This window comes from Prenolepis imparis, unplaced genomic scaffold (assembly GCF_030444845.1).
Source record: "Prenolepis imparis isolate NDT839.2.m4 unplaced genomic scaffold, iyPreImpa1.0 SCAF_13, whole genome shotgun sequence".
In the NCBI taxonomy this organism is placed as follows: Eukaryota; Metazoa; Arthropoda; class Insecta; order Hymenoptera; family Formicidae; genus Prenolepis; species Prenolepis imparis.
Window position 1 is genome coordinate 288,013 of NW_028141171.1, and position 25,008 is coordinate 313,020.

At 37.8% G+C, this 25,008-nt stretch overlaps 1 protein-coding gene across 1 annotated transcript; it reads right to left on the reverse strand.

Annotated features, from left to right (window-relative positions):
- Positions 1-16,031: 16,031 nt before the first annotated feature.
- LOC145944735 (uncharacterized) lies at positions 16,032-18,127 on the reverse strand. Its single transcript, XM_083053291.1, has 3 exons — positions 17,212-18,127; positions 16,529-17,127; positions 16,032-16,475 (listed from the first exon to the last, which is right to left on the reverse strand). Exons 1-3 carry the CDS (start codon positions 18,125-18,127, stop codon positions 16,032-16,034), a joined length of 1,959 nt encoding a protein of 652 aa, XP_082909417.1.
- Between the last annotated feature and the right edge of the window lie 6,881 nt (positions 18,128-25,008).

The following is a 25,008-nucleotide window of genomic DNA, read 5'->3' on the forward strand; positions in this document are numbered from 1 at the left end:
GATTCTCTACAATTGCAACACCATCGACAATCCACTGCATTGTGTAATTGAATCACATGCTTTCGTACAGCATACATGTGTCCGAAATCTTGAATAGAGATCATACATGAAGTACATAAAGCAAGAGCACCACTCGTAGAATAATAAAAGTATATGGCGCAAACTTTTGTACGTCCGTTTAGCGCAAGGATTTGTGAATTAGACACTACCTTGTCGTGAATATCCTTAAGGTCCTCACTGCGATCACTAATATAATTACTGTCACTCGACAACGCGTGATCTTCGTCAGATTCGGCTACACTGTTATCCGACAACTCGTGATCTTCATCAGATGACTCGTCTAATATTCTCTCGAAATTATTATTTTCCATTTCTTTTTAACTCACTACACTGTGCCACTGACACTTCGCATAGGACACTTTAACTCATCGAATGCTAAAGACTTTTTGACGCGGAGACCCACTCTTCATAAGCTTCAGCCCTATCCCTCTCAAAATTATCGCAAAAGAATATCATAGTAATAAAATCGAGCGCTATCTGTTTATAAAAATTCGAGCAGTTGAACGTTGGCGCCGATACGTCGCAATTCTTCCTTAAAAAATATTAAGGAAGATGTTTCGCTCTCGTTTATGGGAGATTTTCTGCGAGGGTACAAAGCTGCCGAACGTCAACGCTTTTACATTTTCACCTATAAATAACGTTTCGACATGTTCGTCGCAGCCTCATCCCCCTCAAAATTTCCTAAATTTCCACAAAAGAATATCTTAATGATAAAATGTCCATAAAATGAGAAACATAGTTTTATGGCTTCTAGAGCGCTCCGGTTACAAGCAGCCGAACGTTGACGCCGATACGTTACAATTCTTCCTTAAAAAATATTAAGAAAGATGTTTCGCTCTCGTTTATGGGAGATTTTCCGCGAGGGTACAAAGCTGCCGAACGTCAACGCTTTTACATTTGCACCTATAAATAACGTTTGACATGTTCGTCGCAGCGTCGGTCCTAAAATCATCATTCCTTTCCATAATATCCTCATGATTTTATGGACATTTAATGGACATTTTGTCCATAAAATGAAAAAAAAGTTAGTTTTATGGACTCTAGAACGCTCCGTTGACAAGTTTGAGCAGCCGGACATCGGCGCTTGTTCTATACCTTTTTGGGTAAATGTCTAAGATCCCTCATAAAAAAATCGTAAAGATACCATCTACAAATATTGCACTCAGAAAACTCCCCCTCCTTTGCCGAAACATCCCCTCCTCCCCGCGTGACGTCAGCCCCCTCGCCTGGTAGATCCCCCCCTCCCCGCGTGACGTCAGCCCCCGCGCCACCGAGATACCCCCGCGTCCCGCGCTCCCCTCGGAGGACCTGAGTTAGAATTGGCCTAGTGTATCTACTAAAGTTCACGTCTCACGGCGGACGTCTTAGATTTGTGACAGCTGTCAAACAATGCGGTCGTGTTTGAGACAGCTCCGTTTTTTATAACGCGGAATAACTCGAAAATAATAAAAATTAGTGTTTATCAAGAGGTTTCCTCGCGCGATTATTCGACATCGGGACAACTAATCAACATCGCGGAAAAGCGATGACACGATCTTCGATATATGCGAGTATCGACTTTACATCTCCTTTTTAATAATGTATTATATATTGGGCGCATTCGAGGAGATGCAATTAGCGCTGACAGCGTCATTCTATCTCTGTTGCTTATTGAAAGTTGAACAAGGACAGAGCATGCTTATAGCATTAAAAGCGCGCTCTCTGAATCTAGCCATTATATACAGGGTGCCCCCAAATGTTCCGGCCAGACATTGAGATCTTATAGGAAAAATTCTGAACAAAAAATTTCCTATAAACATGGATCGATAAATGCTTCCTTAAAAAGTTAGCGCCCAAAGCCTCTGAAATTGTGGTTATTTTACACATTTTTATAAATATCATGGAAAATATGTAATTTTTAACAAAAAGTACCGAAACAAAAGTTGTAGAGAATTAAATTATCTTTTAAATGAGATCAAAATGATTGTCGTACGTTCCATAAGTTTCGAGATAATCATTTTCAAATGTAATAAAAAAGTTTTAATTAAAAAAACTTAGTGCTGCTAAATTTCAAAATTAACTTTAGCAAATTGTTTAATTTAGCAGCGCCAATTTTTTTAATTAAAACTTTTTTATTTGTATTAATATTTAATTTTTGCAAAAAATTTTTAATTTTTTTATTAATTTTTAATTTTGTTTTTTTGTATTATCTTTTTTTTATTATCACGATTCTACATGGGTTTGCAACTTTCAGCGTGAAGAAAAGTCTATAATTATATGATTCTATATATAAGATTTACTATTAAGGCTCTTCCGTATTAAATACAAATATATAAGTGATAGGCCTTTTTTAAGAGCCGAACGATTAATTTAATTCCAGCGAAAAATTAAATTTCGTTGGAATACGCATCAACATCCGCGTTCGGCTCTTAAAAAAGGCTTATCACTTATATATTTGATTCTATATATGTTTGCAACTTTAATTTTTCACTGGTACAAGTTTCTATTTTCACATGGCGCAATTTTTTGATATTATTTTTGTAGTACAATTCTACATGGGTTTGCAATGGGTAATTTTTTTGTTACTGGCGTGCCCATACTTGGCGCCATTTTTTTTAAAGGTTAGTTTTTATAGAGATTATGTCATTCATTTTTGTATATATGATAAACATATTTAGATAAATATTTTTTACAACTATTTTTAATTAAAATATTTTTTTAGGTTCTTATTTTTAATTGGCAATTTTTTTCATATTATTATTTTTGCAGATTAATATATCATTAAAAATATATTTATTATTCACAATCTATACTTCTAAATCCATCGACGAATTACTACTAATCTAATTCATTATTAAATTTATAAATAAATCGGAAAAAGTGTTATGTAATTCCATTTTTAATAAAGTTTAATAAATATGCAATCACATACAGAAAATGTTTAATTTTCATTCACACATTTGTTTGTATTATACATGATGACAAAAGAATGAAGGAATCGTTTATGATTTCTATAAGTAATATATGTATATATATAAATATATTATCAAGAAAATTAATAAAATAATTCACATATTGTATGAAGTTTATTTATAAAGTAGTAAAGTTATTTATCACATTTCAATATATAATTCTGAACTAAAATAAAGTAATCGCATCATATCACATTATTTTTTATACAATATACCTAAATAGTATTTATTTATAATAAATAAATCATCCATGCAGTACTGTTACGTCCAGACTCGTGGAAGGAAGAGTCAGCGTAACTAAACTTACCTTGAACGACGGCAGACTATCCGACAGAGAGGGGGAGAAGTTATTGTTTTTAAAAAAAACTAGTGTCCCGGTTGGTTAGTATAATAATTTTAGTATATACTTAATCTATATATAAATATGTATGCGTGTGTGTGTGAGTAAATGCGAGTGCGGATCATATTAGTTCGATAATTTCGGCGGTGGAGAGGGGATATGATCTTAAAAGAAGGTGTGCAGGGACGGCTAAAGGATATCTGCGCCCGGGAACATACCAGGGAACGATGTTATTTCTATTTGTGGTTTCTAGAAATTGTCGCAAGGCCTCATGGTCTACGGGGCCTGGACCAATGGTAAAGGCTCCCTCAGGGACTTCTCGTATCCCAGGGAGCTGATTTATTAGCCAAGCTCTAAATTGCTCGTATGTGAACTTGGTGGGCGATTCCGATTCTTCAGAATCGTCGTCGCTGATATCTATAGTCTCAAATTCCTCTGGATGTTCCCGATTTTCGGAGGGTTGGGGAGGAGGGAGGAAATTCAAGGTCGATTGTTGAGGGAGCTGGAGACGGAGCTCTAGGTGGATCGGGGCGTTCGGGGAAAAGCAGGGGAAGGAAGGGGAGAAGAGCTCCGCGAAAAATCGGCGTTCCCAGAGAAAACAAAGGGGTGAGGGGAAGAGGCCCGCTGAGGTATAGCGGGTTCGGGAGGAAGAGGAGAAGGAGTTCGCGGGGAGTTGAACGGTTCTGCAGAAGCAGGAGACGGAATGCGCGATGGCTCCGGCGAGGAAATCAGAGAGTAATGGGGAGTGTCAGGGTTTCTATTTCTGTTGTGCTTATTAATTATGTCATGCGTTGGGCTATCGTCTGGGAATGAGTCGACCGTAGCCCGACCCACTTCTCGCTTCAGGCGTCGATTCCGACGATTTCGAGCACGCTTTGCTCCCGCTCTCGAAGTCCGCTTTCTTAAATCGTCCACTAAGAAACGACGGACGATAAGAAAAATCGATCGAGGCGATAGAGTGCAATTTCAAAATAATTCTGGGAATACTTATCTTTTTCTATTCTGTCATTATTAGTTCTATTTTTTATTCTTTGCGCGCTTGTATGATTGTAGAAGAGAGAGGGAGAGAGAGGGAGAGAGAGCGTGTAAGGGGAGAGTGGGGAGGGGGAGGGGGAGGGACGGGGAGGAGGGAAAGGGGGAGAGAGAGAGATTTATTAGCTTTCTCAGCTATTTGTAAAATACAAGTCTAATTTACATTAATCACAATATACTCCTTTAACTCTCGCTTAAACGCTTCCAGTTCTTCCATTCGTCTTATTTCAGCTGGTAAGGCATTGTACATTTTCACTCCCTCATAAAACATACTCTTCTGTGCACTCGTTGTTCTACGAAACTGCACTACAATGTCCCCGGCTTGCCGTGTCTGTTTTTCATTCTTATTTCCCAGTATTGTTAACTTATTTCTTAATTGATCCGAAAACATATTCTTTAAAATTTAAAAGATAAATATACACACATTATAATTCAGCCTCTGTCTTATGGACATAAACTGCAGCGCTTGCAGCATACTCTCCACTTTGGTATATCTATCACATTGCAATATGACCCTCATGGCCCGGTTTTGCGCTTTTTGCAATTCATTCAGTTGTGTTTCTCCCTTATCAATTAACAGCGTCGCACAATACTCAAAGTGAGGCGCTATGATTGACTTATATATAATACATCTAGTGTATGCCGATATGTAGTTATCTATTTTATTAAAAAAAACTCACTTTTTTCCCTATTTTCTTTAGCATATAATCACAGTGGTCCTTAAACCTTAACCTATCGTCAATAATTATGCCTAGATATCTCATTCTTTCCACACGCTCTATCTCTGTTCCATCCAAACATTTCAGTGTAATGTTACCTCTCACAAGTAACACTACTCAAGTGCCATTCGCCGATATTCTTGAAACTTTGCACACACGTAGTACATCGAAAAACATTAAACACGTGTTTTTTTATTTTGGCTAACAAGGCGTTTTAAGGCGTTAGAAAACGCATTCGAAAGTTTAACACCATTTAGCACAATGCTAACTAACGCTACTCATGAATGTCATTCTCTTACAGCTTTTACGACATTTCTCTATCATAATTTCATTGTCTGCGTGTTTTTGAGATCGCTAATGACGATTTTGACATTAGTTTAACGAGATTCAGAATGGCAAATACAAAATGGTGGACAAAATCGCAGAAGTTTCAAAAACTTTATTTAACGCCACTTGCGAAGTTTATTAGATACATGATTACGATTTTGGCAACAGTTATATCAATCTAGAGGTGGCAGATGAAAAATTCAATATGACGCATCCAAATGGCGGAAACTGAAGGCAATGGGAAGGTCTACCCAGCCAGTGAAGGCAAGATAGTGGTACTATACCCGACCAGTGAAGGCAAGATAGTGGTACTATACCCGAACAGTGAAGGCAAGATAGTGGTACTATACCCGACCAGTGAAGGCAAGATAGTGGTACTATACCCGACCAGTGAAGGCAAGATAGTGGTACTATACCCGACCAGTGAAGGCAAGATAGTGGTACTATACCCGACCAGTGAAGGCAAGATAGTGGTACTACCCGACCAGTGAAGGCAAGATAGAGATTTGACCCGGCCACTGAAGACAAGGTGCGGCCTTCTCCATATACTTGAATTTTAATTCCCCATATCTTGGTGAAAAGAAAAGAATGGAATTAAAAATATTGCCTTCATTTCACGTATCTTTTGCAGTAGTGAGGAGAAGCATTATAGTCTGGAGCAAAAAAGTGTTGTATACATAAAGATTCGTTGCACCAAGCGCATTTTATGATGGAAATGTTTGTGCAAAACCTACAGTCTGTACCACAATTCTCGAAGCAGTATTCCACAGGTGTTGCACATTTTTCTGGTTTTTCTGAAGTATACCTGCTTTTCCACCAAGCGTATTTGAATAAATTTACAAATCTTGGTGATGAGAACTGGTTATGAATCAATGACTGAATCTTTAAGATGTTATTCCTCAAATGTAAATTGATGTCGTAGTTATATAGTATGATTAAGTCCGAGAAATGTTTAAGAAAGTTCTTCCATGGTCTGAATCTATAAACATCTAATGGCTGGATCATACCAGTTGTCCCTGCGGGAATAGTTAAAATTTTGACTCTTTTACCACGCTTATCTATAACATCGAACTTTTCTTCCGTTTGTCCAGTCCAAGAGTCTAAACATAGAGCCGATGCTTCATTAACATTAGGCAAAAAAGCATCGACAAACCATTTTACAGCAAGATCTGATGAAAGCTTGCCAGATTTCGAAGCAAGCACAAGAATATTTTCAGCTTTATAAATATTGTTTCTGACGATCGGACCAAATTTACCTTGTGTCTCTTGTAACACTATTAGCAAAGGTGATTTTAAGACCCCACTTGCAGATATAAAAGGCTGTATAGTGTAGCTGTGAGTCAGTGAATTTATAGATTGAGCCAAGCATTCAACTTTCAAAGTACCTTTAAATGACAATGTACGCCCTGCATGTAATTCTAAATTAAAGCCTGATTGATCAGAATTGAATACATTATCTTCTCCTATAGATAATATTTTTGATCTCACTGTTGCAATGAATTCATTACTCTTCTGTACGAGAATTTCTTTACTCGTTATCTGGGTTTTCGTAACAAACTTGTTAATCTTTCTAGATACTATTCCATGTCTCACTTTGAAAGTGTGAATCCATTTGGAAGAAGCAGAGAAGAGTTTATTTGATAGTTTAACATCATCGCTTGCTTTCAAAGCCCATCTTTTCAACTCTAAATCATGAACAGGTAGTGAATTTTCCATAGCATTTTTGAATTGATCTAAAACATATGTACTGATACGAAACAATTTCTCATTCCTTGTGCCTCCCTCCGCTACTTGTGCTTCCCACCTGTACAACGTTTTTTTTTATCTGGAACCCTCTTAAATCTACTTTTTACCGTACTAAAGCTCATGTTACCATTTTTAGCAGATCGCCAAAACTTGACCGCTCTGTTTTTATAATCAACGTCTATCTCAACTTTCAGTTTTTTATCATCTTGAACAACACATTCAAAGTCATCTTCAAAATCGTCATCGACTTCAACAGCATCAGGTATTACGCTGTCATCATTATAACACAATGTTTCGTAAGTTTCAGTGAACATGTTGGAACCAACAGAAGATTTAATGAGATCTTCCAAATAAGCTGCAAATGATCTTTCATCTTCTGTCACAATCGATTCAACATCATACTGCGAATCACTGAAACTATGTGTTAGTAAACGAAGAATATTTTTTGGATTCATAGACATGTTTTGATGAATTTTTTCGAGAAAAACGCAGAGAAAGAATAGTACTTAACGTTATTACAATTAATAACAAATAGTAGACGTGGAAACAGCTGATGAAAACCTATTTGTTGTAAATTGTATTCAAAGAGATACACAATGTAGAAAATATTAAAGCCGTGCTGTGAAAATGGCCGATGAAAAACTAATTGTTATCAATTGTAGTTCGAAAATACGCAATGAAAAAAGATAATACTTCGTGAATATAACTTATTGTAATCAGAAGCCTGTCGTATTGCTCCCTGATTTCAACCTTTAAAAACAATTGATGAAACCTTATTCGTTATGAATGGTATTAGCAAAAGTTGCAATAATGATAATGAAATGCGGTAAAAATATAATTCATTTTGACAATATATGTGCAAATTGTGGTATCGTAAGCATGTTAGACGAAACTTGAACATATAAGTTACCATCGGCCGTTCTGATTACTATATGTCAGATTGTATAATTGGAAACATTAAAAAGACCTAATAAATTCGTAAGACTACTATTAAATTTGCCATTTTTCATCAGCCACCTCTACATTGATATAACTGATGTCAAAATCGTCATTAGCGATCACAAAAACACGCAGACAATGAAATTATGATAGAGAAATGTCGTAAAAGCTGTAAGAGAATGACACTCATGAGTAGCGTTAGTTAGCATTGTGCTAAATGGTGTTAAACTTTCGAATGCGTTTTCTAACCTTAAAACGCCTTGTTAACCAAAATAAAAAAACAGGTGTTTAATGTTTTTCGATGTACTACGTGTGTGCAAAGTTTCAAGAATATCGGCGAATGGCACTTGAGTAGTGTTACTTGTCAGTTCTTTTCTTATACTTCGAACTATCATATATTTCGTTTTCCCTGCGTTCATTTTTAACTTATTTTTATTCATCCATCTTTCCACTGTGACAAACGCCATATTAAGTAACAATGTAGGCTCCCTGCATTGATAAATTACAAATTCAAAAGGAGGCTATATGGAGCCACGCGTAGGGTGTAGGTACGCAAATATTAAAAACAAACTTGTTGGAAAAACAAATTTATTGAATCTAAACGTTTCGGTCCTTTCTTTGGACCTTCTTCAGTAAATTTAATATAATAAATAATAATGGGGAATCTACATACTACCGCACGTAGCGCAAAAGCCGTGAGCCCCCCCTATCGATATCCCATTAGATAGACAAAGTGACATAATATGTCATGAGGTATTCAAAAGTGGACTATAATGACGAGTATAGTGAGGAATTTCCGACAGGGGACTCACTCTTACTCACACACTCATCCATCGCACGTTTACACGACCGTACGCGGACGCGCCCGACGCACGAGTGAAGAAGATATTCATTCTGATGCTATTTATAAGGCGCCCTATCACGGCTCATAGCCTGTTATCGAAGTCAATGTCAAACAATGTGTGGAATTTATTTCTCCTTCTCTCTCTCTCTCCCTCTCCCTCTCTCTCCCCCCTCTCTCTTCCTTTCCCCCCTCCGTCTCTCACCCTCTATCACTGTCCCCCCTTCCTCTCGCTTCCCCCCCCTTCTCTATCTCCCTCTCTCAAACATACAATGTATGGAATTTCATGTTACAAATGATTTATGGCTCTATAAAGGAATTCGATAACAACTAAACGAAGACCGTCTTTCAAGAAATTTGAGGCATATTTGTCACAACAGATATATATGCTTGACTTAGACACTCTGTGTCTTCTTGTCGGTTTAGGCCATTTATCTGGCGCCTGATAAACATCATCTCTGAAACAAGTCTCTTCCTTAGAAACGGTTCCTCATCCAAGATCTCAACGTTATCCCAATCAAATTCGTGGTTATTCAGCCTATGATCCGTGATCACGGATTTTTGCGCGGTGTTTCTTTTTATGTAATTTCTGTGCTCCCTAATGCGTGTTCTCAACTGCCTGCTGGTCTGACCGACATAAGAGGCATTACAATTTTGACATGAAATTTTGTATACAACGTTATTATGCCAATCTTTCTGCAGTGTGTCTTTATGCACGCGGATAGACGAGCGTAACTTATTCAAACCTGTGTAGGACATTTTTACATCTAGATCACGGACCACATGGCTAAACCGCTCGGACCATTTGGGTATGTATGGGACATTAAAATATGCAACGCGAGCCGAATTAGTATCAGGTGTTCTGTTAGCGTCACCTGAATTATTATTTTTATTTCTCGCAAACAAAGTCCTAAGCCTTTCGTGAAATGTTTCAAAAATCAGTTGTAATGGATACCCATTATCACGTAACACTCCAATGACCAATTCAAGGTTCTTTTGGTGATATCTTGGATGTGATAACCAGAAAGCCCTATCTATTAGGCCAAATATTGTGCCTCTCTTGTGGCAGAGAGATTATAAATAGCATCAGAACGAATATCTTCTTCACTCGTGCGTCGGGCGCGTCCGCGTACGGTCGTGTGAACGTGCGATGGATGAGTGTGTGAGTAAGAGTGAGTCCCCTTTCGGAAATTCCTCACTATACTCGTCATTATAGTCCACTTTTGAATACCTCATGACATATTATGTCACTTTGTCTATCTAATGGGATATCGATAGGGGGGGCTCACGGCTTTTGCGCTACGTGCGGTAGTATGTAGATTCCCCATTATTATTTATTGTATTAAATTTACTGAAGAAGGTCCAAATAAAGGACCGAAACGTTTAGATTCAATAAATTTGTTTTTCCAACAAGTTTGTTTTTAATATTTGCGTACCTACACCCTACGCGTGGCTCCATATAGCCTCCTTTTGAATTTGTAATTTATAAATGCCATATTCATTTTTCTTTCTAATTCCGCACTACTCCCTCCAGTCACATACACCAGCGTATCGTCTGCAAACATTTTTATACTACATCCCTCCGGACAGACTTTAATTATATCGTTTATATATATTATAAATAACAAAGGTCCTAATACAGATCCTTATGGTACTCCATATTCTGTGGCCAATAATGTAGACCAGTGCTGGGATTTACTTGCCATTTACGGCGAGATTTCGAGACGCACGCTTCTTGCCCCCCACTCCTCGCTCGCGCCATAACAACGCAGCACCGGCCGCTCGTAACTAAGGAGCGCGGCACATAGTCTCAGGAACTGTGCTATTGCGTATCAAACGCAATAGCACAATTAGCATTCTAATAGCAAAAGAATACATATACGTGATTAATAATAGAATAATAACTATTTGTATTATTAATACAAAATAAAAGATTAAATAGAAAATTTTAATAATAACTTTTGCTATTAGAATGCTAATTGTGCTATTACGTTTGATACGCACGTTCCTGAGACTATATGCCGCGCTCCTTAGTTACGAGCGGCCGGCGCTGCGTTGCTATAGCGCGAGCGAGGAGTGGGGGGCAAGAAGCGTGCGTCTCGAAATCTCACCGTAAATGGCAAGTAAATCCCAGCACTGATGTAGACCATTCATTGTTAAATCGTACCTGCTGTGTTCTATTCTTTAAATATGATCTTAACCATTCTAAAGCTGTTCCTCTAATTCCGTATTGATATAATTTCTCTAACAGTCTTTCTCCATCTATCGTTTCAAATGCTCGCTTGAGATCCATAAAAATTACCCCCACCATTTTTGCCTCACTAACTATCAATTTCCATTCGTCAATGACTGTTTGAATCGCTGTTTCACACGAATACTGTTTTCTAAAACCTGACTGATGTTCTGTTATAATACAGTTATCTTCTAAATACGCCTCAATTTGCTTTTTAACTACTAATTCTAATACTTTCTCAAATATTGGTAACATATTAATAGGCCTAAATTCACTTGCTTTTCTGGCTTTTTCTATTTTTGGAATCGGTATTATCGTAGACGTTTTCCAATCTTCTGGACAGCAATCTTCCCTCAAAGAGTTATTTATTATATCAATAAATTCCTCTTTTATTACATAAAATACTGCTTTAAGTATATCACTAGTTAATCTCACTTCCGTACCTTTCTTTTTTGGTAGTTCCATAACAATTTTTTGTAAATGCTCTATTCTAATCATCTCAAAATTTTCCATTATTCCTTCGCTTTCAATAATAAAAATAATTCTTTTACCTGGACTTCCTAACTTATCTCTACTTATAGATTTTACTATGTTATCAATACTCTGTATATAATATAAATTAAATTTATCAGTTATATTGCACCCTTCAGTATTATCTAATATTTCAAAATCTATATTCTCTATTTTTTTTGTACCCGTTGGTTCGCCCCTTATTATTTCTTTTAAGGTTTTCCACATAGATGTCGGATTTCCCTTGTTATGATCTATCATATTTTCATAGTATTTTTTTTCTTTGTCCTGATTAGTTTAACCACTGCATTTCTTTCGATTTTAAACTGTAACCAATTTTAATCCGTGTCATCATACAACGCTTTACTGTACGCCTCATCCCTTTTAGCCGCTGCTTCCCTTATTTCATCCGAAAACCACTTTTTCCCTTCCCATATTTTCGGAATTCTAAATTTTTTTCTAAGTGCTGTAGCATCCAACGCATCTACTATATTATCGACAAGTTTCTTCGCTCTCACACTGACATTCATATCTTGGCTTTTTCTTAATTTATTTTCCACTAATTTAATATATTCATCTACATTAAACTCTTTAAAATTCCTAGCACTAAATTCTCTGTATTTATTATCAATTTTATTCGCATTAAGATCAACTTTTAACCACGCATGGTCCGTTATTTTAGGTTCATGAATTACTTGTACTTCTATTTTATTAGCGTAAATTAAATCTATAATTGTCTTACTATCTTTCGTAATTCTCGTCGGTTTATTTACATATTGTTTCATGCCTAAGCTCAACATTGTCGTTTGTAACTTCTTTGTATAAAACGAGTCCAACATAATATCTATATTAAAGTCTCCTATTACTATACATTCTCCCCGTATTATTAATTTTTCTATTATATCCTTCAGAAATCTCACAAAATCACGATGCGATGAACTCGGTGAATGATATATTACTGTTATTACTCCTTTATACAATTTATCTTTCACCTCAATCGCAGCACACCAACAATTCGCTTCTAACTTTTTTACTAATACTATCTCATATTTAACATCGTCCCTTACATATAAAAGAACCCCTCCTGTATTTCTGTTTTCAGCATCACATCTAATCATACTATACCCCGTTACGTTCACTTCACAGTCTTCAATTTCAGCAGTCACTCTGGTTTCTGATAACACTATGAACGCAGGATTCATTTTCTTCATAATCTAATGCTGTATCTCGTCTTTATGCGCCATCAAACTTTGCGCATTTGTATATAGTATTAATTCCGTTTCCTTCTGTAGTTGCTATTTATCTTCCTCCCAGCCGACCCTCCTCTTCTCCTCCTGTATCGCCCTCTTGAAAGTCGGACATTCCTGATCAAGTGCGCCATGCTCATCATTTATTTTCAAATTGTATATTTGAATCTTAAACATACAATTTATACATCTTTTCTTTGTCGCTGTACATTCACTCACCTTGTGATTTCCTGCACATTTGTGACATGTTTCATTACGCATACAATTCTTTGCAATATGATAATAACCCCAGCATTTAAAACATCTTTTAATGTTAATGTGATTGAATGCAGGACACTTTCTTCATCCTACATTCAGTTTCCCTTTGCTCAACATTATTTCATGAGTCTCTTCATCTGCTTCAATTATTACGATACCATCTTTTCCTCTTCTTCCGGACTGATCTTTATCATTTCTTTTCTCTTTAACTATTTTCTTCACTATTCGGATATGAATTCCTTCATTTTTCGCGTCAATTTTGTTCTGCTTCTTAATTGTACCTATTAAATCATCATCATTCAACTCCATTTCTTCCTCGCCAATATTGACAATTTTTATCTTAGGTTTCATCCGCGGTGACTCAGTAACATTAAAATTCTCGCCCAGCTTGGCTTGTACTGTCGCCTTTAACTTCTCCATTTCTTCTCCAGTCTCACAGCCGAGAATCATTGTTCCCTTACTTCCTTTTTTTAACTTCGTTATTCCCATAGCCATATTCTTGATATCTACCTTTTCTTTTATCAGTTTTTTAGTTGCTTCACTCTCCTGTTGCACCTTGGGTTTGACAATTATAATATTTTCTTTTTTCTTCTCTTTAACTGCGTCACTATAACATCTTTGAGCTCCTCCTGCCGGTCCACCCGCTCCTCCTTGTATAATTCTTCTCAAGTCTTCCAGTTCTTGTTTAATACTTCCAAATTCTTCTCGAACTATTTCCTTAACCATCATTTTAATTTCCTTCTTACATGCTGTTTCGTCTTTTATTTCTTTTACAGTTTTTACAAGCCAATCTATTTTTACGTCAATACTCGATGATCCACTCGCTCCTGATATTCTATTTCCACTGCTTGATGTCGTAAACGAACCCGTAGATCCTGTAGATCCTAGTCTTTCCCTGCTGCTCCCCGCTGCTGTCGGTGCTTTCTTCATATCTGCTTCACTTTCAATTGTAAATTTCTCAAATGGGCCAGGACACGACACCAGTTCGCGATTTCTATCATAAATTTTATGTTTACTTGCACATCCTGGATGGTAAAACAGCTTAACACAAGACTTGCATGCAACAACCTGATTTTTTATTGCCTTCTTACATGCCGAGTATCGATACTCGTCATATTCATCGTTTATATCGATAATTACCGGCCGAAGCTGTTAATACCAGCATAGGCGGTCAATTACTTTTGTCCAAATTCACACGTCAGCGCTTTGTGTCCGCCTTTAATGTTTACCTGTCGCGTGAGATCTCGATAACTCTCACGCTTACAAATCAGCATATTCCTGCTAGATAACACTCATGTCTATTCCCGGTCTATGCAACTATTACTTCAATACTTTTTCGCCACTCTCCCTCACTATATAACCACTTAAAAGTTATCACTTTTGCAGAGCGATGTTTGACACGTCTTCTCTCAGAGAGAGAGGGAGAGAGAGAGAGAGAGAGAGAGAGAGAGAGAGAGAGAGAGAGAGAGAGAGAGAGAGAGGCTGGATAATGTTGAGTAGGGGAAAGGTATGGGAAACGGTGTCACGAATTTCTCTGTTATTACTGGAGATCCTGAATGATCCTGGAACGGGTGAAATCACGAATCTCGTCGTTCTTACGAGAGATCCTGAGTGATCTTCGGGATGGACGAAATCACGAATCTCGCTGTTATCACGGGAGATCCTGAGTGATCTTCGGGATAGACGAAATCACGGATCTCCCCGTTATCACGGGAGATCCTGAGTGATCTTAGGAATGGACGAAATCATGGATCTCGCCGTTATCATGGGCGGTCCTGAATAATCTTCTGGATGGACGAAATCACGGATCTCGACGTTATCACGGGAGATCTTGAGTGATCTTAGAGTGGAAGAGAAATGGAAGGGGGGAAGAAATCACGGATTGCTCCGCTATCGCGGGGAATCCAAAGTGATTTTAAGAGAGAGAGAGAGAGAAAGCATCATTTATTGAGCGCTCTGGGACAAGTCCCCTCAAGCGCATAATATAGGCTTACACAAGTAAGTAACAACAACATAAAATAGCACAAGAGTAAAGATGAAACAGTGCGTACAAGTTCGACTTATACTACATAACAGAAATTGCATAATCAACATAACACACATATACAAATATACATTATAAATAATAATGACCTACATTGCAAATGATAATAAGATATATAACAAGATATTGGTATCCGGTGATTGACTAGCACTTGAGAAGCTGAACTACAGACTACGACGGATTCGTGTCGGCAGAGATTCCGATAAGATATTTATAGAGTTCATGTTTATATATGCTAGTAGCGAAAATCCGTAGCCGATTAGGAAGATTATTCCATAGCCTTGCCGCGCTTAACCTGAAGGAACGTTTGTTGAAAATTCGGTCCGACTATGAGGGACCAACAGCAAATTGTTGGCGGTCCTGATGGCTCTACTGACTGTCGCAGGTCTGTATTTGAATTGCTCAAAAAGAAGTTCTGGCTGCTAATGTCTCAGGATATTGAACAGTAGGCACAGCACGTGATAAACTCTTCTGTTGTCAATCTTGAGCCAGTGAAATCTGGCATAATAGGGTGTAATGCTAACGTCAACTCTGATGCGGAAGATAAATCTGATGCAGGCGTTCACTGCATGATATAGTTTAAGATCGAGTTCCGTTGTGATGTTGGTGAAAGCAGCGCAGCAATAATCAATGTGCGGAAAGACGAGTGAGACTATAAGTCTAATTTTTAGCGCATCGGGTAGTAGATGCGCACACAACTTGAGCCTGTGCAACGTCGAGCGGGCCTTGCCCATGGTGTAGGAGACATGTCGGTCCCAGGATAGGTTGTTCGAAATCCACACTCCTAGATACCTGATGTGAGTTGAGTATTCGATGGATACGCCAGCAACCGTAACACGCGAAGTAGTAGACAGATCAATCGCGTTAATGTATTTGAAGTTCCCATGATAATTGATTGCGTTTTTCCCGCATTCAAGAGCAGCTTGTTAGAGACTGTCCATTCTAGGATGGCATCTAAGTCTTCATTGACTCTGCGAATTCCCATCTCCAGGTCAACAGGCTTGCAGTGATAATAGATTTGCACATCGTCTGCATAGATGTTGTATTGACAGTGCCTCAAAGCTTTCCCAAAGTCAGCCAGATACAGCGAGAAAAGCAATGGACCCAGCACTGAGCCCTGAGATACACCCATCAGCGTAGACATTCGAGAGGACTCACAGCCACTAGCGCTGTCGCGTACTACCTGGGATCTTCGAGTTAAATATGTATAGATCCAGCTCAGCACTCCCTGTGAGAAGTCAAAGCTCCTCAGTTTGTTAATAAGTGTGAGAAGTTGCATACGCTCGAGGCCTTTGAGAGATCGAAAAAGACCGAGACAGTGACCATTCTATTATCAGCAGCTCGCCTAACCTCGTCAAGCATTCTAATGAGGCACGTCTGCGTTGAATGATGTCTACGGTAGGTGAACTGACACGGATCGAAAAGATCGCGATCTGAAAGATAGCGACAGATTTGCTCATAGACGACTCTTTCCAATGCTTTCGACAGGGCTGGCAGAATCGAAATCGGCCTGTAATGCCGCACCTCCGTTGGATTTCTGATCTTGGGAATCGGACAAACAATAGCCGTCTTCCATGACTCCGGGAAAATTCCATGCATGCGCGAGAAGTTGAATAGATGCTCTAATATGTCCATTATGCATGGTAGTGCTGTTTTGATCAAAACTGGAGAGATACCATCACATCCTGTGGCATTAGACCCGGCTTTATGTAGGGCCCTCCAAATAGTAGGCGTAGAAACATGACCCCAGTAAAGTCTGCCATCATCGAAGTCATCGAAGTCACCCTCCGGTAGGCAGCACAACCCAGGCGCGTTCCCGCCAGGAGTATCGCCGACCTCAAATCCATCCGGCAAAGTAGTGAAGAACTTGTTCAGTTCATCTGCAGAGCAAATAAGCTTCTGAGTACTTGCTCTGGTTTTGACAAGACCAAGGTGTCTGAGTCTGCTTCAAACTGATGCAGCACTCTTTGCCTGGCTAAAAGCCTCCAGATAGTAAGCACGTTTAGCCAAGCGTACCAGATTCTGAGCTGAGTTACGCTTTGCCTTGTATATGTTGTAGTACGTGTCACTTCTGCATCTTCTCCATACTCTTCTGGCAAGATCTCTAGCCCTCATTGCATTCCTTATCTCTTCGCTAAGCCATGGCGCAGGTAGATGTCGATAGTGAACTCTCTTCTGTGGAGCGTGCCTCTCATAGCAGTGCAGCAGCTGAGAATTGAGGATGTCGATTTTTTCATCAATGTTGATTGATGCAAAAAGATCAGACCAATCCACGTTCAAGATGTCCTGACGAAAAAGTTCCTCTTCGAAATTCCTAAAGTCCCTACAGGTCACAAATCTGCTTATGCGTCTCAGCAATTTAATATTATAGGTGATGCAAATGAGATCGTGAGCCGACAAAAATGAGACATCCCTCTGACTATAACTCTCCACCTTTGCCAGGTCGTCCATTATACAGAGGTCAATGAATGTACTTGAGTGTTGCAAATTATGAGTGGGCTGATATGGTACCAAAAAGAGGCTAGATGAAGAAACAAAGGTGTTAATTTGTTTACTGTCATACGTGATCACGTTCATGTCAGCGTTGAAATCGCCCATTATTACAGCATACTTGTAGTTAACCTGCAGCTCCAAGAAGAGATCGAAGAAGTCCTGAAGACGACCAATGTTCGGTGGTCGGTACACAGTAGCCAAGAGTAGTCGAGCGGAGCCATGCAGGCACACATCAACGATAATGAATTCAGGTTCACTTTCGCCAGAACTATCAGAAAGCTCCAGAATTGTGGCGTCGACAGTGTCTATTATATATAAACCTACTGCTCCACCGGCTCTCCCACGTCTGTCACATCTAAACAATGTGTAGCCCGGCAAATGAGCCATTGAATCAGGTACGCTTGATCTCAACCACGTTTCCGACATACAAATTATGTGATAGCCAGAGTTACTGAAAAAGTAGCGAAATTCATCAAAGTGTGCAGTAAAGATTGACAGTTGACATGACATATTCTCAAGTCTTCTGAAGTCATTTCAGGATTAGCCATAGTTAGTGTTGGCGATCTTGTCCTTGATTTTCTTGCCAAGAATAGGACACATTGTTGCATCCAGTGCTGAATGTGCGACGTCTGGTGCAGCAGCACCGCTCCGGTCCTGACAGTTACAACATTTAGGCAGTATGTCTTTTTTCGCACAGTCTTTAGACTCATGAGACTCAGCACAGTGACCGCACAAGGGCGCAGCCTTGCAGTCCTTCGCGAAGTGTCCAAACGCGAGGCACTTAAAACATTGCAATACTCGAACATGGTCAGCGAAGTTACATGCCGAGAAATGTAGGAAGATGCGACCACGGTTAAAGAGAGTTTTACGAACCGCAGGCGAGATTTCAATCACGCAACTGGTTATGCGTCTATTTTGCTTCAGGGGATAGATATAAACAACATTGACTTCATCATCACGGAAGCCATTTAAATTTTGTGCCATTAGATCTCTCTTGATGTCCTCAGGGCACATGTCCGCGGGTATTCCATGAATAATTAGCCTTGGTAGCGATTTGATATCCTCACACTTAAATCCCGCTTCCTTTAGACCAGAATATGCTTTAATTTTGGCAATATCCGGAAAGCAGGCAGTTACTTTAACGCTGTTATTTCGGGCAAGCGTGATTTTCTCAACACGAAGACCGCATTCGGCAGATTTTAATACCTTGCAGAGGACATCCTTGGTTTGTAAAGATGTGGTAATCTTCTTTCCATTCTTCTCATCCGGCACCACAAGAAAACTCGCAGACTTAGTCAGTTCGACCGTAGGACCTCGAGGAACGCGGACTGTCGACTCCGCGGAACCGGCAGCCGCGGCATAAGAACCGGATCGCATCTTTTCAGAGGTTGAGCTCGCATTATCGGGGTTTAAAATAATATTGCGGTCCGTGAGATCTGCCAATATATCCTCCACCACATTTTTCAAATGTCCCGTGACGGCGTTTGATTCAGATGTTCGATCGCCAAGGAGATTGATCAAGGTAACGGAAACCTCGATGAAAGCATCTCTGCACACTCGAAAGGCAGATTCGATGGTAGATTTCCTCTCGACTGATTATTTGCTTGCAGACAGAGTTTTGAAGATGTAGTCGCAATGTTTATTAACTGTGTCGTTGAGCGCGTTAATCCTGGCCACGTTTGTGGCGCTTATCGGTCTGATAGGTGCACCCATTAAATTGGAGCTAGAGAGTCGTTTGACTAGTCCACGCTTCACTACGCCGCTGTCTTTGGATCCTCTCGACTCCACGCTACTGTCATCTCCCCCTCCGCCATCACCAGCAACACGCCTAACCCTTGCACTCCCCGCGGCTCCCGCCCGCGTTTCCATCTCTCCGCGACTGTCACGGCTGTCAAAAGCCGAGACTGCGCGTGCGCCCGCGCAGGGCCCGACGAGCGTGACAAGCAAGTTTTGGCAGCCAGGAAATCCGTTGATTAAAACCGGATAAATTAACAAAAGTGCAGCTCACATGCAAGCAGGCGAAATGGGTGAAGAGGGTTAGGCAAAAATGGCCCCCGACAAGTGTTTCTGCAGAAGAGAGAATCGTCCCGGAGGGCAAAAGCGGCTAAAATGTCCTTAGACCACGGAGCACAAAAAAGCACGTCTGTAGATACTCACTCAGAGAGAGAGAGGGGTAAGGAGGAAGAAAGGAAAGACAGGTTTTTCTGAGGGTTAGAAGTAAGCAAGAATAGTAAATTAATAAATAAGTAAATTAAAAAAAAGGGAAAAACAAGGGTAATTTAATTAAAGTCCCAGAATAATTTTCAAGTATAAGAGTGGAGATGTAGTATTCTTGATTGAACTTACTACTTATGGGGTGCGCTGATAAAATGTTCAAACAGAGTTGCGTCGAGTCAAGCGCCTCAAGGTGGAAATCTGGCTTGTATATCCAATTCGCACTCACTATTAGTCACTGTCTCTCAGTGTCGCACTAAGTTCTCACACACACCAAACGAGCGTCAATGTTCGAAGATGAAGTCTAAGTTCGTGCGAGGCCGAGTTTCAAAAAGGATCGAGTGTAAAAAATACTGAGCTTGCCCGAAAATTCGAAGAAAACATGTGCTCTCTCAAGGGATGTCGCGGGTATATCAACCTCCTTACTCCTCCTCTCCATTGATCTGTTAATGTTAACATTTCCCGACAAATAGGAAATTTTTCAATAACGCCCTTTGGGTCCCGGAGGCGTCTCTTTTAATTTTACAATTACTATGATTGGTTAGGGCTTTTGTTTAGGCCCTTACGTTTTGATCAACGGAGAATTTGTTGCTATCAAGTGTGGTTGATATTTTTATTACCCTCTCGATCTTATCTTAGGCAGACATCGCGTAACGACGATTTGTCAGCCGAGAATTGTTTAGAATCGCTTATTGTTGTTAATCTTTCTTCTACAATTTTATTAGTCTTCCCAAGTGTTGGTTTCGTTTAGAGAACTGTCGACTAGTTTAACTTTTTAGAATATGATAAGTTACAGTTTGAATTTTGTGAGTTGATTTGTATGTATTCTTTTATTTTTACGATAAAGCTGTCTCGGAATATGTTTGCATCGCCTGTCAGATCGTCGGTTTATCTGCGCGACTGTGATATTTAAAATATCGCCTTGCGTTCTCCGAAAGAAAAGAATCGTGGAGTTCACAGAACGTAACGATTCTTTACTATTATTATTAAACTATCTCGGCATATGTTTTCCTCGCCTATCAGATCGTAGTTTATTTATGCGTCTGTGATATTTCAAATATCGCTTTGCATTCTCCGAAAGAAAAGAATCGTGGAGTCCACAGGACGTAACAATTCTTTACTATTATTATTAAACTATCTCGGCATATGTTTAACTCGCCTATCAAATCGTAGTTTATTTATGCGTCTGCGATATTTCGAACGCTTTGCGTTCTCCGAAAGAAAAGAATCGTGGAGTCCACAGGACGTAACAGTACTTTTCTTAGAATTCCTTACTGTTATCAAAATAACTATTTATTCTATAAATAATTCTGCTGCTTCTAAAAAATAAATTTATTCCATAATCAAATAAATATATTAAATGTACTTATTAAATAACTTTGCATCCTATCTACATATACTCGTAAACAAACAATATAATAATTCCATAAATATTTTACGTACAATTCTTATTTTTCAACGAAACAATTTATTTTGTAAAGCTGTATATATTACACAAGTTATTTTGCATACGTAGTCTTCTTCTTGCTGTATTATTTCTTATGTTCCTATTACATATTACGTATTTTCAATACTACGTTTATAATATTATGATATTACATAAGTTATCTTATCTATTATCGTAAAATATTTATGAAATATATTGTTTGTTTTGTAAACATACGTAGATATTCAAAATTACACAAGTTATTTTGCATACGTAGGAGCATAAGTTACTTTTATTGTCTTTACCTCGCTGCATTATTTGTTATTTTCCTCTATCACATATTTTATCCTATTATATATTTTATCCATATTACACATTTTAATAAAAGTAATTTATGCTCTCACATATGCAAGATAACTCATGTAATACTAACATATTGTAAATATAATATTAAATATAATATTAAAATGTGTAATATGTAATAAGAAGATAAGAAACAATACATCGAGAAGAAGATAATAAACAATTTATGCTCTTACGTATGCAAGATAATTTGTCTAATATATACAGCTTTACAAAATAATTTGATTAGTTAAAAATCAAGAATTGTACTTCGAATATGCTTATAAAATATTGTTCTTCTAGGGTAGCACTTCTGGACCAAGATATATAATAGTTTCATGATTTTTTTCACTTTGCGTCTCTGTTTCATCTTCGAGATCGGTGCTTCATTTTGGTGGTAACAAACTTTAAACCTACAAAAAAACAAAGAAATAAACATAAGAATATAACGTATACTTAAGAAATAATCAAGTCTTATCGTGATACCATATCTACTTACAGTAAAAATTATCTGATGATTTGTTTCTTCGAAGACTTTGCAACATCATATGGATCATCTGTACAATTTACAATCACCACGGCTCCAAATGCGGTGTATTTCCAAGATTATAAATCTAAACAAAATGATTCAGCAAATACAATAGATGCATAAAGCATATTCGTCAAAAAATATATATATTTTTTATTAAAACAATTTTTATTTTAATTAGCTTCAAAGGAAAGAATTATGTCAGAAAAATAGAACTACTTACGTGAGACAGATTTTTTCTTGTTATTAGCTGCTACATTAGGTTGCGCAATAGTCTATATACAACACATCTGTGTGACTGTTTGAGCCAATGTACAGCAATTTAATTTTATTTAAAAGATCACGACCATCATTTACTTGCAATATTAAAAATGTTTATATTATTTAAGTTTTAATAATTGATTAATAACCTAATTAGGCATTTAGAAGATTTTTCAATAAAAATCAAGATGTTCTCTTATCTCTTTAATAATAGCAAAAATAGTACATTTGTCGAAAGTTTAACTATTATTGCCTAATTTTGAACAAGGATTACCTGCAAACAAAATTAATAGCATTATTAACACAATCATAAAAAAAGATATATGGAAAAGAAAAAATAGACATACTGCTAAACTTAACCATAAAAGCTATGATAAGAGCTTTTTCTGGACACATTAGTTGATTCTAAACACAACATTTCTTTCGCTTCCAACATTTGCTTTCACTGTAATTTAGTAATGAAAAATTTTATTAGTTCAAACAATATATTTCGTTAATTAAAACCATATATAGCTAAATCTTTCTTTATAAAAAATTGTACGCAATTAAACAAAATGAATTATATTTGCATGAACTTACCATAAAGGACAGAGTTTTCTTGTATTAACTGCTACATTATGTTGCGCAGTAATTTGTAAATGTACATATTTGTGTGACTGTTTAAGCCAGTATAACATTTTGCACAGCGATTTAGTTCTGTTCTTAAAATGTTACAACCACCATTTACCTATGCGATATTGAAATTGTTTATATTATTTAAGTTTATACTTAATTAATAAACTAATTACACTTTTCAAACATATTTTTCAATAAAAATCAAAATGTTAACTTACCTCTTAAATATTCTGGATGTTACTTGATACACAGTTCTAAACATTTCTTTCGCTTCCAACATTTGCTCTCACTGTAATTTAGTAATGAAAAATCGTATTAGTTCTGTTTAATCAAAATTAAACTGTAACCTGATTCATTTTATTTCAGTACCTACTTTATAATTCTGATGTAAAACTCCAATATTCTATGTCTCTGTTGAGGAAACGTTCTGCAATTCCGACTAGAGTGAGGGTAGGGAGCGCTCGTGAGTACGAGGCAGCGCGAGAGGGTTCGAGGGCGCACGCGTAACGCCGACGGGGGTCTTCGCGCTTCCTCACTTCCTTCTTGGACGAGAGGCCTCGCGTTCTTCTTTTTCCGTAGCACGGTAGTTTTTCATTCCATTGTTAGTAGCTTTCTAAAGCGACCTTGTCTAATTGGTGACAAAAGTGAGGAGATCTTTATCTTCAACTCGGCCTTCCCGACAAGGCCAGGTGGTAGAGATTCGACTAAATCTCTGAGAGTATCGCAGCTTCACTCTCTCTTAGCCGAAAGGTGGCAGAGTCCTTTGTTCGACTCTTTCCTACAACCTGCCGAAGACCCCTAAAATTAGGGCGAGGTGTACGAGTCAGTAGACTCCTTACATGTGACTTCGAGGTAAAGAGTCTCAATTCGACTCTCTTTTCTTATTAGATTTTGTGCAGTGAACTCTCTCCCCTCTCTGAAGGGAGAGATTAGAGAAAGAATTATTCTTATTTCTCTGTGATTCATGCTTTAATGATAACTAATACTGTTTATTTTCATCATATATTATGACTCTGTCATAACATTATATCTATTTAAGTTGAATGCGAATACTGTTTACATTTTATTTTACAAGAGTCTTATTAATAGTTAAAAGAAGAGAGACATACCAAATTAATTATGAAATTATAGCCTTTTAATATTTGTCTCGCATAAGATTATGATAATGTATTGTTAACTACTCAACTACGTCATGTGAAGCTTCAATTTATTCTCTTATTACTTCCTAAAGTTTTATTTCACTCTCTCGCTAAACAGTATATATAAGTATGTTCAGCTGCATTGTTGTGTCGATAACAAGTTAATATTATATTTTTCATTTTTATTTTGTTGAAATGAGAGCAACATGCTAATTCTTTATCATTGCTTGATACAAAAAGATTTTTGTTTACTTATCAACTTGTCGTCTCAATATATATGTAAATATGTTGTCATGTCAAATAAGAGACTTACTAAAAAATCTATGTTTATATTCCACTTTATTTTCAGCAGTTATTTTCAGTAGTTTCCTTGACATAATATCCTGGACAAAACCAGAAAAAGTATAACGAGTCCTTACAGCGTGAAACCAAAATAGTGAATTATCATACATTTTAATGGTCCTTCGAGCCGGATGAGTACGCCATACAACATGTCAAGTTTGAACGCAAGAATCGCTCTGCAAATGAGCCGTTTCGACCTTATCGAAGGAGCTGCTGCTTTTGATGAAACAGATGTCTCCCAGGTGACTCGTCATTTGGTTGTTACGAGATTGGAAATGCTCGAACAAAATTGGACCCGTTTCCAGGAAGAACACGAAAATATGTGCCTCTCGGAGAATGAGGCATTGAGCAACCTGCAGTACGTCAGAGAACGAATCTATGAACGATGCCAAGTATTTTA